Here is a 15,453-nt window from a genome sequence, read left to right on the forward strand (position 1 = left end):
ATTTTTTTTCACTTGCTAATACTAGGTTGTATATGTACTTTGACCTTCTCTTCCTTAAAGAGATTCCATTAATGGGACCTTTCTGTCATACAGAGAACTTGAGAGAGAGAAAAGCAAACAGGTGTCTCAAAGGTTGTGCACTATTCTGGGAGAAATCTGATTAATGTTGATGTGCTTTATCAGGTCAGGATTGTAACCTGCTGTCAGATTACATAGTTCATGCCAAGGTCGATTGTAAAGCTTATATCAGTTTCACTTGTTTTCTATGTGAAGGACATTTGGAGATGAAACCAATTTGCATTTAACAGCAAAATTAATTGTGCTTCTTTGATTGGAAGTTGATTGAGAAGAAAATTTTTCCTTGGAACAATTTGAAAACAGTGACTCAGATGGCATTCCCAAGACCTGTACTTGGACTCTGTTTTACCACAAATTGCTGCTTTCAAATGATGTCTCTTATGGTGGAAATAAGTATCTTCACCATAGCAAAACAGGAAAACCTCAACAGGAGTTCACAAAATTGACATCAGTACTTGAAAAGGTGGCAGTTATTGCAGTTCACCATGTCCTTATGTTAATATAGTGCCACCAAAATATCTGAATAGTTTCACTACAGTTCAACAAACACTTATTAAGTGCCTGTTTGGTTGCTGGAGTGGAAAACTCGAGAACCTTCTCTTTTTCTCTTACATAGAGGGAGGAAGGGACAGCAGGAGAGGGAGAGAGAGAGTGCTGGAGCTACTTTAGATTTTATAAGAGTAGATTTTGAAGGTTCAAACAAAGGAAAGGTCAGATCCCATGGACTTATATTATATAAGGAAAGTCATCCCAGAAGGGATGAAAGTCTTACAAGACTAAAATCTTAAAAACACAAAGACAAATAATCCCAGTTTAAAAAAAAGAAAAGAAAACTGTCCTCTAAAGAGAGCAGTGTAGACTAATGTGGATGCATAGGAAACTCCAATTTCGATTTCAAAAAACTGTATGGAAAATGTAAAGAAGGGCATGTAATAGGGTGAATACAAAAGTGTGTTGTGGTCCTGTAAGGATAGGATAAAGAATGATCAGTCAGAATTAGTTGAGGTTTGCAAGGATAATAAACTACTTTTTAAAAAGTCATATTGGTGAGAAGGAGGATTCCCAAAGAAAAAGACTGGGCCTGCAGGTTGGAGCAGACAGGATGCTCATGAGGAGCCTAAAAAAACCAAGCTCCTCAATTTTTCTCCCTGCCAATGAGAATGTTCCTTGTACTGACAAGAACTCCAGAAGAATAGCTACCAAAGATACGTAAGCAGATAATAAGAGAACCAGAGTCCCTCCTCACCGTGGTTGACTTCAAGTCCCCTATTTCAGATGACCTCCATCCAAAAGTCCTGCGGTCTGGATCTTTAGGAGATGAGGGACAATAGGGGAAGTGGAGAAGGGCAAATGTCCCAATTTGTGCAGACTGGCTTAGTTAGCAGGTGTTTAGCCTGCAGAAGAGAACACTTCCTTGGGAGGGCTAATTGTAGGTGAGATGATAGCTGGCTCCCAGGAATAGAAGAATGATTAAATTTGTTCTGCTTGGCCCCAAAGAGTTGGCCCAGGAGGAAGGGGTAGAAGTGGAAAAGAGACAAAGTTGGCTTCTTATAGGATAAACACCAACAACGAGGGGTCTAGAATTGGAATGGGCTGCCTGAAGGCAGAGGTGATTGGTGCCCTTCCTTCTAGGGGTCCTCTAGCACAAGAAGGGATTCTTGCTCAGTTATAGGTTGGACAGCCTTCAAAGGGCTTCGCTCACTCTGTGACAAAGACCTAAAGGAAACCGTGTGGTCTAAGACAAAAAGAACCAGTCCTTCTCTCTGAAGGCCTTACATTAAAAAAAAATATCTATTGATATATTTTGTTTTTTATATCACCTACATTTCCATCCTTCTCCCCTTCCTCTCTCATACAACAAAATGTAAAAAGGAAAGAAAAAAATAGTTCAGTAAAATTATCTGACATACTTTAAAAAAAAAGGTCTGACATGTGTATTGTTCCACACTTAAAGTTCTCTCACCTCTGCAGAGAAGTGAGAGGAGACAGGGCTCACATTCTACTGGGGAATATAACAGGTATGCTAATATCTAAGTGGAAGGTAATTTGAGGAAGAAGAACATTGACACCTGAGGGGATTATAGAAGGCCTAGAATGGGACTTTTTTTTTTTTTTTGGCAGGGCAATGGGGGGGGTTAAGTGACTTGCCCAGGGTCACACAGCTAGTAAGTGTCAAGTGTCTGAGGCCAGATTTGAACTCAGGTACTCCTGAATCCAGGGCTGGCGCTTTATCTACTGCTCCACCTAGCCTCCCCCAGAATGGGACCTTCTTGAAGGCAAATAAGGATTCTGAAAGAGGAAGAGAAAGAGGGATTCTATATATGCCAAGTATGAAGACAGCCCATCAGAAAAAATGTATTAAGCTCCTACTGTGTGCCAGGCACTGTGTTAAGGACCAGGAACACCGAGAAAAGCAAAAGATGGCTCCTGTTTTTGAGGAACTCACACGCTCATGGGGGAGACAACATGCTGATAACTCTACAAACAAACTAGACACCAGATAAATAGGAAATAAGGCATTAGAATTAAGAGGAACTGGGAAAGACTTCCTGGAGGAGGTGGGGTTTCAGCTGGGACGGGGAAGGAAGCCAAAGAAGCTCAGAGGTGGAGATGAAGATGGAAGAGCATTCCAAACTTAGGGGACAGCCAGAGAATATGTTGGGGGTGGGGGAGAAAAGAGAATATCTTGTTGGAGAGACAGGAACAGGAAGGGGGCCGGTGTCACTGGGTGGAAGCCTATGTGGGGTAGGGTGGATGAAGGTGTAAGGAGACTGGAGAGGTGGGGCTAGGTTATAAAGGACTTTGGATGCCAGACAGGTGATTTTCTATTTGACCCTGGAGGTGGGAGGGAGCCAGTCTGACCTGCCTCTTAGTAAAATCCCTTCAGTGACTATATGGAAGATGAGCTGTAGTGGAGAGAGACTCAAGGCAGGCAGACCTACCTATTGCCAGTAATCCAGGCATGAAGAGATGAGGGCCTGCATGGGGCTGGCAGCAGTACCCTTAGAAGGGGAGTGTGTAAATGGCACAGAGGTAAAATTGACAAGCCTTGGCAGAAGGGAGGCTATGTGGCTGAGGGGGAAGTGATAGTAAGAATATGAAGATGATAGCCGGGTTGCAAGCCTGAAGGATTGGGAGGGTAGTGGTACCCTAATGGGGGCGGGGCAGGGCTTGAAAAGGACTAGGATTTGGGAGGAAAGATGAATTCAGTTTTGAACATGTTGAGCTTAAGAGGACATCTTAGTCAATAGGACAGCCATTTGGAGGTATTTTATATGCAGCAGAGAGGTGAAGGATGAATAAATAGATGTAAGAATGATCAGCATAGAGTTAATAATTGAATCCATGGGAGCTGATGAGGTCACCAAGTAAGATAATATAGCTCGAGAAGAGAAGAGGGCTCAGGACAGACCCCCGTGCGGCACTTACAGTCAGAAGGCATGATCTGGATGAAGATCCAGCAGAGGACACTGAGGTGGTATCATCAGGTAGGAGGAGAACCAGGAGAGAGGGGCGTCCCAGAAACCTAGAGGAGAAAATCAAGGGGACATAGGTGATCAGTAATGTCAAAGGCTGCAGAGAAGTGAAGGGGAATGAGGATTGAGAAAACTGGACAATTTCTACAACTATCTGGACACAAGAAATGGAATTGATGGGTTTAGCTGGGTTGGAACATAGTATGAAATAGAGTAATGTGAAGTAAAGCCGGAAAGAGTTGATGGAGCCCCACTATGACAGGCCTCGAGTGCCAGGCTAAGTTTGTATCTTATATTAGAAACAGTAGAGGGCCCCTGAAAGTTTTTGACAAGGTAGTGACATGGCCAGATTATTACCCTTGGAAGACTCCTAGCCGCTCTGTGAAGAATGAACTGGAGAGAGCTAAGGCTAAAAGCAGGGACCAATGTAAAGACTATTGCAGCAATCCAGGTGAAAAATGATGAGGGCTTGAACTTGGGCAGAGGCTGTGCAAATGGGGAGAAGAAGAGAACTGATGAAAAGGTCAGTGTGTCAGTTCTGCCTCCTAGCAGCATCTGTCAACTGCCTAGACGGGGTAGAGGGAATGAAGGAGAGATGCATTGGGTGACTCAACATTTAGAAGCCGAGGAGCATTGCTCTTGCTAGAAATAGGAGGTTAAATAGGGAACATCACGAGGTCTGTTTTGGACAGGTTGAGTATGAGATGCAGCTGACAGACATCCAAGGGGAGACAACCAGGGAGGTGATTGGTAATGGGGCCTTGGAGTGCAGAAGATGAGGGCCAGACAGAGAGATGCTCAGGTGCGATAGAATTTCAAAACTTGGGATTCCCTAAAGGTGAAATGCTTTGGATCAGTTTGCCATATAAACAGTGAAATTGAGATTGGTTTCTCCTGCTGTGCTAGGAGAAGGCTCCCACAGGACCCGGTTGGCTATATGCCACTTCACTGTCCCTGCCAATCCATCTAAATGTTCCTCTGTGATTCGACTGCTCTTTCTCCAGAGGTTATTAGCAATATTGATCTTTTATGTAGCTTGTTTGCATATAGTTGTTGGCTTGTTTTTCCCATTAGACTGTGAGCTCATTGAGTCGTCATCTTTGACTTTTCTTTATATTCCTGGCCCTTTCCCATTGGACTGTGAGCACCTTGAAAGCTGGGACTGTCTATTGACAGTGTCTTGCACATAGTCAGGCACTTAATAAATGTTTATTAACTAACTATAACTAACTATATTTGCCATATCTGACTATGGCTCTCCTTACCAATTTTATTATCAGACTGGGAAAACCATGTTCTATACAGGTTCTTTTACTTGTTAGGAACACATCTGTATATTAGGAAAAATTTATTTAGGAACATGTAGTATTACTGGTTTTGCATCTTTATTTTACTATGACTTTACCTATAATGTTTTTGTTGTTGTTGTTGTTGTTTTGGGGTTTTTTTGCAGGGCAGTGAGGGTTAAGTGACTTGCCCAGGGTCACACAGCTAGTAAGTGTCAAGTGTCTGAGGCTGGATTTGAACTCAGGTCTTCCTGAATCCAGGGCCAGTGCTTTATCCGCTGCGCCACCTAGCTTCCCCCACCTATAATGTTTTAAAGTAGACTTTCAGTCTTGTAATAATCATTTCTAGAAGTTGACCTGGACTTGAAGTCAGGAGAGATGTGAGTTCAAGTTCTGTATATTGCCTCAGTTTTCACATCTGTGGAATAGGTGTATCTTTTGGCAATGCCTGTTTCACTTGGTTATGGTACAAAAGGTGAGTAGCAAGCTTTAAAGTGCTATATAAATGTGAGTTATTCATCTCTTTCCATCTTTTCTTTTTCTCTTTTAGGGGTAGCAGATGGTGTAGGAGGCTGGAGGGACTATGGAGTTGATCCGTCTCAGTTCTCAGGGACTTTAATGCGAACGTGTGAACGCTTAGTAAAAGAAGGCCGGTTCATCCCAAGTAATCCTGTTGGAATTCTCACCACAAGTTACTGTGAGCTACTGCAAAATAAAATACCTTTGCTCGGTAAGAGAGAAAACTCTTAAGTACCTTATATGACTTAAACAACAACAAAAACTCCCCCTTACCTGCCTGGCTTCTCTCCCTTGCACTAAGCAGGCTTGATAAAGACAGCTCAGAGGACCCAAAGCAATCACCTGAGTTTTAGCCAGCCCTGGGACTGCCTGCCGCCTCCTTACTTAGCGATGAAAAATGGTAGTGAACAGGGCAGAAGTCCGGAGAACCAGACCCTCCGGAAGAGTAGTGTGATCACAGTGACTAACCCCGGGGGCTTTATGGCAGCCTCTCCTCACAGCCCTGAGGGTGTTAGAGCACATATTAGTGTGCCTCATTTTACTGATGAGGGAACTGAACCTGTACGAGGTTGTGACATGATTAGGATCCCTTGGCTGGTTTGGAAGCAAAGCCTGGTAATTTCATCCACGTCTAGTGTGCTTGCTCTCTCTCCCCCCCCCCCTTTTCCCTCTTTCTCCTTTCTCTCTTCTATCCTCTTTTGCCTCCACTCTGCTACTTCATAAGATTGATTCTCAGTGAGCAATACTCCACATCTCCATGAACTTTTTAAAGTCTCATTCAGATGGCTAAAAACCATTTGATTGTTAAGTAACTGGCATGACACACAAGCGGATCCCATTTATTAAAAACTTCAAACAGCATTTGCTCTCCTCAGATTCCCTTGTATTTACTTATTTGTGTACTTGTCTTCTCTAGGAGAATGTAAAATCTTTGAAGGCAGAAATTGTTTTCTGACATCACTGTGGAGTTTACGGCACACTGTAAAAACAAAACTCATTTGGGGCTTAGGCTTTGCTCAAGGGTTTTGACATTTTTTCATGAATCTTGAAGAACTTTAAGCATAAAAAACATTAAAATAGGACCCCAAGGTACATTTTAAAAAGAGGGCTTTGAAAAAAAAAAAAGAGGGCTTTGCTTTGGCTTTGCTGACACACACCCCACTCTCATCTGAATCCAGACATGCCCAAATTCTATGTAACTCAGCTTCCAGATCATTTGGCAGAGGATGCCTGCAGATCTCAGCAGAACTCCAGCTTCTGCCCAAAATGGTCTTTAATTATGGGAGATTTGGTATCTCCTTGTGCGGAGGCGGCTGGTGGCTCAGCGAATAGAGTGCTGGACTGGAGTCAGCAAGACCCGACACTCTCTAGCTGTGTGACCCTGGGCAAGACTCTTTGTGACCCCATTTGGGGTTTTCTTGACACAGATACCAGAATGGTTGGCCATGTCCTTCTCCAGCTCCTTTTGCAGATGAGGAAACTGAGGCAAAGAGGGTGAAGTGACTTGCCCGGGGTCACACAGCTAATAAGGGTCTGAGGCCAGATTTGAACTCAAGAGGAGTCTTCTAGCCTTGAGACCTGGTGCTCTATGCACTGTGCCAACTCACCACCTGGGCACATCACTTAGCTTGTTTCCTCATTTGTTAAAAAGGGGATAATCATGGCACCTCCCTCCCAGGGTTGTTGTGAAGACCAAATGAGATAATAATTGTAAAATACTTAGCTTGATGCCTGGCACATGGTAGGTGCTATATAAATGTTTACCTCCCCCGACCTCCCCCAATCTGTATTGCTTAAAAAACAAAGCAGCAAATCCTATGGAGCACGCCACAGTCCAGGGAGAGGCTAAGAACTCACCATTTGGGGGTTTTTTTGGAAATGTTTTAGCTACTATGGCCCAGGGTCGTTTCATAGACAACTGAGCCATCTTCTCTCATAAAGCCAGTGAGCAGAATGTAGATCTTCTGAAGTCAACTTATCCTAAGAATTGGAAAGGTCAGTCCTGATAAGGTTGTCCCTCTTTCTGTTTGCTGCAGTTATTTATAAAATGGGGCTAAATGACAGTCCAAATGCTTCCATCTCGGGGAGGGAGAGGGATCTGTGTGGGAGCTGGTGAAGTTCTTGGGCTCCCCATCCTCCATCACCCTTTGCTCTTCATTTGCCAGCTTGTTCCCTTGGCTTTTCTTTCCATTCAGAGCCTGCAGATTGGCTTGGTGGGAAATCTCTAACGTTTGGTTGTTAAGAAATGGTTCCCTCCATTGACTAAGTCCCATGTGCCTGCAGGAATAATTGGGCTGGGGAAAGGTGTGTCCACTCCCAGCCAGATTTCATTTTGTAGGGTGAAGCCTTCATTTGTTTCCTGTGGCTTTGGATATCTAAGAATAATGGACATTTAAATGATTCTGTCAGCTGCCTGTGACCAGAGGCATAGACGATGATGTTCTAGTTTGTCTTCAATAGCTCTCTAATGCCCTCTCCTTCAGGAGGCCTTTGGGGGGTTCTGCATCCCATGAAGAGATGGACCTGCTTTTGCCATGAAAGCTAGTTGGTCAATTCATGGAATTTTCGACTTGGAGGGAGACTTGGAAAGCATGGAGTTTCTTACCCCGGCAAGAATGCCCTCTACCACTTCCCTGGCAAGTGTTCATTCATCAAGCATCTGCTTGAAGACTTCCAGGGAGGGAAAAGCCACCCACCACCTGCCTCCCAGAGCAGCCCCTTCCATCAGAAAGCTGTAATTTATGATCTGAACTGTAAAGTAAATATTAAAAAGTACCATACAGTTAAACATTTTCTTCTTTGGAATGTTAGCTTAGGGAGAATAATAGTTAGCATTTATGTAGTACCAGTTGTGTGCCAGGCACTATGCTAAGCACTTTACAATTATTACCTCATTTAATCCTCATAACAAACCTGGAAGGGAGATGCTGACATGATCCCCATTTTACAGATGAGGAAATGGAGACAAAGAGACGTTAAGTGACACATCCAGAGTCACACAATCTTTGGCTGGATTTGAACTCAGGGCTTCCCGACTCAGATCCCTTTGTATTCATTTTAGAATTCAAGGTTCAGTTGATGTCTGCATATAAATGTGTACACATATTCTTAACATTCTAATGTGTTCAATTGATGGAAGCTTTATTAAGTGCCTACTCTGTAACGGTCTCTGCCGTCAGACGATCCCTATTTGAATATACATCCCAATTTCCATCATCAAGGTCTCGATATTTTAAGAGGCAAAATTGTGGCATAGAAAGTACACTGGCCTGGATTCAGATCCTGACCCTTAATCCTGGGCAAGTCACCTCGGAGCCTCAATTTCCTAATCTGTAAATGAGAATAACACCAAGAGTACCTCTTTAACAGGTCTGTTTTGAAGATCAAATGAGATAATGCATGAAAAGTGTTTTGTGAGCATTAAAAGTGCCCCAGAAATGAATTATTTATATATGGTAGAATTCTGAAGTGAGACTCCCTCTCCATTCCATAAGCTACACAGCAAGTGTTTTCTTTCAGTCACCAGCATCCAGTCCTCACCACCCCATGTGGGAAAATGTCTTCATGACCTCAGCAGATAGAAATGAGTTCTTCTTAACCCGAATTTAAAATGTTGATTAAGCTCTGCCCTGTCTCAAATGTTACTGCATCTCCTGCAGAAGGCTCAGGTGCCAGTCATGCAAGAGAAATGTCAAGATAATAAAGTAGCTGACCTTGTGCTGGCATGTTACAGTTAGTCTCTCAGCTTCACAACATGCTGACCTTTTGGACATCTTAATTGACCTCATCTAGCTGCAATAGAAAGGTTGTTTCCAGATGAATTCTATTTAGACTGAGACCAAATCATTTTTATTTGGTTTTGTTTTCAGTGTTAAAACGGCCTGCTTCATAATGGATCTTTAAAAAAGTAATTCATTTATTAATGATAATCACTAAATATTAGTGATAAATAATAACATATTAATACAATTGCTTATCTAGAGAGGTTGTGTATAAAATAAACTCTATGATCCATAAGGTTCATTCCAACTCTGCAGTTCTGTGAATCGAGCCAAAGAAACTCAAACCATCAGAGTCCAATACTTGTATTTCATCAATCTCCAACATTAAAGTTTGAAGACTTGATGCATCTTTTGGGCATTTAGGAGTGGGTGGGATTAAGCTTTTTGGCTAAAAAAAAATCCATTACCTTCTGTTGCTATGTTCTGAAAATATTCTCTAAAATTCTGTACCCATTCTACCATATTGACATTAATCAGTTTACTGTTGATACCCATGTGATGAGAATATAGGAAGCATAAAATAAGATGCAATTTGAACAAAGGAAATCCATAGTAAAATGCGTATGTGTACCAATCTATATCCAGAGCAAACCTAAGAAAAGGCTTAGCCTAATGCCTGTTGCCTTCCTTCCTAGGAAGCAGCACTGCCTGCATAGTCGTTTTGGATAGGACAAGCCATCGCTTGCACACAGCCAACCTGGGAGATTCGGGCTTTCTGGTAGTTCGAGGAGGGGAGGTGGTCCACCGATCGGACGAGCAGCAGCACTACTTCAACACTCCATTTCAGCTTTCGATAGCACCTCCCGAAGCAGAAGGTGTCGTCCTCAGTGACAGGTGAGTCTCTTCCCCTCAGGCACTTAGGCCTTGCTCTTCCTCCTGTGGCTTCGGTGGAACAGAGTGAGGTGCCTCTGCCTCTGGTTTTTCTCTGTAGAATGACAATAGTTACTCTCAGTTCATGTAAGGAATTACTAGGAAGCTAAATTGAGGGTGGTGGTTCTTCTCCTTGGAGTTCACAGGCAGTTTCTTCTCATATGGGAAGAGTAGGGGGACAACCAGGTGGTGCAGTGGATAAAAGACCAGCCTTGGATTCAGGAGGACCTGAGTTCAAATTCAGCCCCAGACACTTGACACTTAGTAGCTGTGCAACCCTGGGCAAGTCACTTAACCCCCATTGTTCCACAAAAAGTAAAATAAAATAAAATGGGAAGAGTAGTAGCACCTGCCACATGGACTTGGCACAAGGATCAAAGGAGGTAAAATAGAAAGCATTCTATACATGTTAGCTGGAGGTGAGAGAGCATTATCTTTTTTTTTTTTTTTTAGTGAGGCAATTGGGGTTAAGTGACTTGCCCAGGGTCACACAGCTAGTAAGTGTTAAGTGTCTGAGGCCGGATTTGAACTCAGGTACTCCTGACTCCAGGGCCGGTGCTCTATCCACTGCGCCATCTAGCCGCCCCGAGAGCATTATCTTTAAGGCTGGATTTGCTGAGCCCAAATTAGGTGGTATTTAATTGTGCTGTTACGGAACCCAAAGGCTGCACCTTTATGTTGCTCACAGCCACACCTTGAGAGCAGGTTGTTAACACAGGAAGGAAACCTGAATTTGCTTTACTGTTCAAACATGCAGAGTGGCAAAGCATTGACCAGAGAAAGGGAGTCAAAGGTCATCTGGGCCAATTGACCATTCCTGGGAGGGGGTGGGGGTGAGGGTGGGGAAATATACTTCTGCTTGTGCTTTTTCCACTTTTTGAGGTGTTCCTTTGTCACCTCTTTCCAAGTTAAACTTTAAATGGTCAAGAACCTACCGTTTACTTGTAATTTGTTGAAAGATCATTTAATGACTTGTTTTCTGACATGAATGTGAAAATTAGATGGTTGAGAAATGGATTTCTAATTTCACGGTCATTCCAGGTCAAGTTAGAGCTTTTGTCCCTGAGAGAGAAGCTTTAGTGATTGCTCGCTGTGCTTTACCTCCTGGTGTGGATAGAACCATTCTTGTTGCTCACATTTTAATCTGAATAAGTGGATCCCATAGGAAGTATGGTTTTATCAGTGTGTTACCAGAGCTTGCTGGGAACTTGTATGGAGACTTGAACTAGAAGATGAAATAAGTGTAATGCTGTATTGGGGGGGGGGGGAGTTGTGGAGGATTATAATAAGGCTATTTGTAAAAACTGTCGTGTAGAGCCTGTGACCCATGATCCTATTAAGCTGCCTAGGGGCGTGAGCCTGGGACCTAAAGGCCAAGGACTGTTAAGTTCCAGGCATCACCCTTGGACAGCAGTACTTGGGGAACATCGATTGTATGTGATAGCTTTGATTTTTCATTGAGCTTGTGGCACCTGTTTCCACCTCAGGATCCCACTGCTCACTGTCATTTGGGTGCTCTCAGGCTGGGGCAGGGGTGGCCATTGCTTTCCTTGGCACCCAGGGCGGGCTGGCCAGCATGTGATCGCCGCTCAGGTTTCAGCGCAGGCAGGTTCCCAGCAGCACAGTGTGTTCAGTCAGAATGGGCAGAAACTGCATCTGGCAGAAGCCCAAGCTCATGGATGGGAGTGTTGGGACAGGAGGACCAAACTGGCCAATAGAAGGAAGTGTTGCACAGGCAGAGCCTCGGAGGACACTAAGGGAACAAAAAGCCACAACCAGAAGTTCAGCCTGAAGTGGACTTGTGTGCCCCGCCGATCAATGATCTGAATCTCTGAGCTCTCGTCTGTTGTTCCAAGACTGAGCAGACATCCAGAGCTGGGCCTTTCCTTTAGCTCGACATCTGCAGGATGGGTTTTCATTCTACAGAATCCCACTTCCCCTCCACTTTTTGTGACTTGTCCTGATTTACTCACAGACGGCGGCTTCCACTGAAATGATAGGTTTTCACCTTTGGTTACCCTTGCTTGAGAGGACTCTTGGTCAGCTTCTAGCTTCCAGCCTCAGAGCACAGGTGACACCTTTCTTGCCCTGCTCCTTTATTCCCATCACAAAAGGAGTTGTATGCAGACATAATAAGGGTAAGGAGCTGTGTGTGAAGTCTAGAAACCTGGCTTCCAATCTCGGCTCTTCCTCTTTTCACCTGTATGGTTCCTTCAGCTTTAAATCTATGATTTGGCTATCTTCATTTTCTTAAATACTTGAATGTCACCCAATGCCAGTGCTTATTTTTAATAACAAGCACCTTGGGGTCAAAGATGTCAAACTTCAAAGGACCGCAAAGCCACCTGCCCCCTTCCCCACCACAGTCTTACTGATAGGAGTCCTGAGGTCTAGGGGTTATGTGAATCACTAGGTGTTGGGGGTCACAAGGTGGTGGTGGTGTGGACAGAGAACCAGGCCTTGAGTTCAAATCCTGCCACCGACATCTGTGGGACCCTGGATAAGTCACTTAACCTCTCTGCCTTAGTTTCCCCATCTATAAATTGGGGATCATAACATCACCTACCTCCTAGGGTTGTTCTGGGGTCATTGGGATAATGTTTGTAAAGCACTTAGTGAGCCTTAAAGTGCCATATAAATGTTGGTTATTACTTTTCCCCAAGGTCTTACAGATAGTGTCAGAGGCAGGATTTGAACTCAGGTTCTCTGATGTCTGAGCCAGTACTCTTTGCTCTGAAGGTCAGGAAAAGGTGAATAGGAGAACTTGTCAGTGTGCGTGCACCGTGCGGATGGCAGGCTGCAAGCTCCCTTACAAAAGCCATTTCTTCGGAAGGAAGTCTGGCAGAAGCCAGCCAGCTTGGACAAAAGCTTTTTGTCTTTCCTTCCTAAGCTGAGTTCTGCTCTCCTTGCTCTTTTCTATTTCTTGTTGCCTAATCAGCCTATGGATTTTTTTTTCCCCTAACGGCAGTCTAAGGGGTCAGGCCCCATCCTGGTGATCAGTTTGGGTCCTAAAGCTTTAGGTCTCCCTGCTCTCAGACTTACAGACCCACCTCACAGGGGACTTGTCCCATTCCCTCCCACCCTAGTTCTTTGTTTCCAGTTTCAGGTGCATTTTCCTGCCTAAAAAATGGTCTCAGCTTCTAAAAAAAACCCACCCCCAAGGAACTTTTTTTTTTTTAAGTGAGGCAATTAGGGTTAAGTGACTTGCCCAGGGTCACACAGCTAGTAAGTGTTAAGTGTCTGAGGCCGGATTTGAACTCAGGTACTCCTGACTCCAGGGCTGGTGCTCTATCCACTGTGCCACCTAGCTGCCCCCCCAAGGAACATTTAAAATGCTTTTTTAAGTTTTTACAAATATATTCATATATTCCAAGTAAAAATCCTTCTTTCAGAGAGTCCATCATTTAAATAATCAGTAGCATTTGAGGCAGAGAGATGTTACAGCAAGGATGTTGCCCTTGAAGCACAAGTTCCCCTGGTTATACATGTTGCCTAGATAGAGCACATATACCCCTGTATGCGGAGGGGAATTCTCCTTATCCTTTACTTTGCTGTGCTGCTTAATTCAGTGTCTTTTGCTTTGGGGGAAAAAAGAACTTAATGTTTGTTGAATGGGGAGAAAAAGAATCCATCTCATGTAATATATAATATATCTATCAAAGATATGGTCAGTTCTTTTGTAATCTCCAAGGAGAGATAGTATAGGGACTTAACAGAAAATCACTGTGTGGAACTTCTGTGCTTTCTAACATGATATTTTTACCTCTGAAAGCTGTATTCTCTCAGTGATGATTAGGGCTTGGGCCCTTTAGAATTAGGAAATGAGAAAATGACTCATTTTAGCCAGCGATGGTGAAGATCATTAACATCTGAATCATCTTAAGGCCCTTCTCTCTTGGAATCATGAGATTTAGTCTCTGTCAGTTTTGATTTTTAATTGGTGGTGTCTGTTGTCTTCTGAAAATATCCATTTTTCCAAAATATTCTCATTAGCTTAAGGTGCACTTGCTTCATCCTGATTTCTATGTCCCACTAGGAACAGCCATTTTAAAAAATGTTTTAAATATTTTTTAATATTAAAAAAATTTTAATCATAAAAGTATTGTGTTATTTTCCAGTTACATGTAAAGATAGTTTTCAACATTGGCCTCCATAAGACTTTTAGTTCCAAATTTTTCTCCCTCCCTTCTTCCCTCCCCCCTCCCCAAGACAGAAAGCAATCTGATATAGGTTACATATGTACAATCACATTAAACAGATTTCTGCATTAGTCATGTTGGGAAAGAAGAATCAGAACAAAAGGGGGAAACCTCAAAAAAAAAAAAAGGAGAAACAATCTAGTTCAATCTGCATTCAGAATCCACAGTTCTTTTTTCTGGGTGTGGGGAGCATTTTCCATCATGAGTCCTTTGGCAGTTGTCTTAGATCATTGTATTGCTGAGAAGAGCTAAGTCTCTCACAGTTGATCATCACACAATGTTGCTGAAGAACTGCCATTTTTATAGGAAATAAGCTAATTTTTATAAACTCTTGTAACGTAGAACAGGCTGTGCGTGCACGCAGCCTAGTTTGAAGCAGGGTTTGTCCCCCTGTGAAAAAGAAGCCTTTAATTGGATGAATTCTTTCAATCACTTTGTCCTGATTCAGGTGTGTTAAAGGAATTGGATCAAAGAAACCTTCACAATGTATCGTGATTCAATCAATACAAACCAAAGAAATACCAAGGCTTTGTGAATTTTGTACCATGTCTGTACATGATTCGTTCCCCTCTGTTGCTCACTGCCTTGTCATTTCTACAGCCCAGATGCTGCTGACAGCACTTCTTTTGACGTCCAGTTAGGTGACATCATCCTGACAGCGACAGACGGGCTTTTTGACAACATGCCCGATTATATGATCCTCCAGGAGCTGAAAAAGTTAAAGGTAATGGATAGAAAGGCTCACCTGCTGAACTCAGTGATTCTCCCCAAGCTGTTAAGGGGCCTCAGAGCCAGATGGGCAGTTGCTTGCTAAGCCCCAGTTTGCCAACTTGGGCAAAAAAAATCATGTTTCAGATGTTTCAAATGAATGCAGATGTGAAGACTGGAAAAATGGGGCTGGTGTGTGTGTGTGTGTGTGTGTGTGTGTGTGTGTGTGTGTGAGAGAGAGAGAGAGAGAGAGAGAGACAGAGACAGAGACAGAGAGAGACAGAGAGCACGTGTGCACATGTGTGTGAGTACCTGCATATGCACAAGCCATCCATCAGGAAGGTAGGTGGGGTTAGGAAATGTTAAGAGAATAAGTGACAAAGGATAATTTTTACTTCATTTTGTCCTTTCTCCTTATGTTTCTCTTCTCATCATAACAGTTCTGGCAAAAGTTGGGATCACAAATTACATAGGATCCATCCAGAGCTCTGGAGTTCAGGAGTCAATATCATCTGAACTTCTACCACAAAGTTCT

General features: G+C 43.3%; 1 protein-coding gene across 1 annotated transcript in view; it reads left to right on the plus strand.

Moving 5' to 3' along the window:
• PPTC7 (protein phosphatase targeting COQ7) overlaps positions 1 to 15,453 on the plus strand; it is a 40,159-nt gene that overhangs the window by 18,969 nt on the left and 5,737 nt on the right. The window contains exons 2-4 of the mRNA XM_043965438.1: positions 5,391 to 5,570; positions 9,777 to 9,975; positions 14,811 to 14,934. Of these exons, the coding sequence (XP_043821373.1) occupies positions 5,391 to 5,570; positions 9,777 to 9,975; positions 14,811 to 14,934 (503 nt within the window). The remainder of the gene's footprint in view (positions 1 to 5,390; positions 5,571 to 9,776; positions 9,976 to 14,810; positions 14,935 to 15,453) is intronic.

The sequence above is a fragment of the Dromiciops gliroides genome, chromosome 1, assembly GCF_019393635.1.
Source record: "Dromiciops gliroides isolate mDroGli1 chromosome 1, mDroGli1.pri, whole genome shotgun sequence".
Classification (NCBI taxonomy): Eukaryota; Metazoa; Chordata; class Mammalia; order Microbiotheria; family Microbiotheriidae; genus Dromiciops; species Dromiciops gliroides.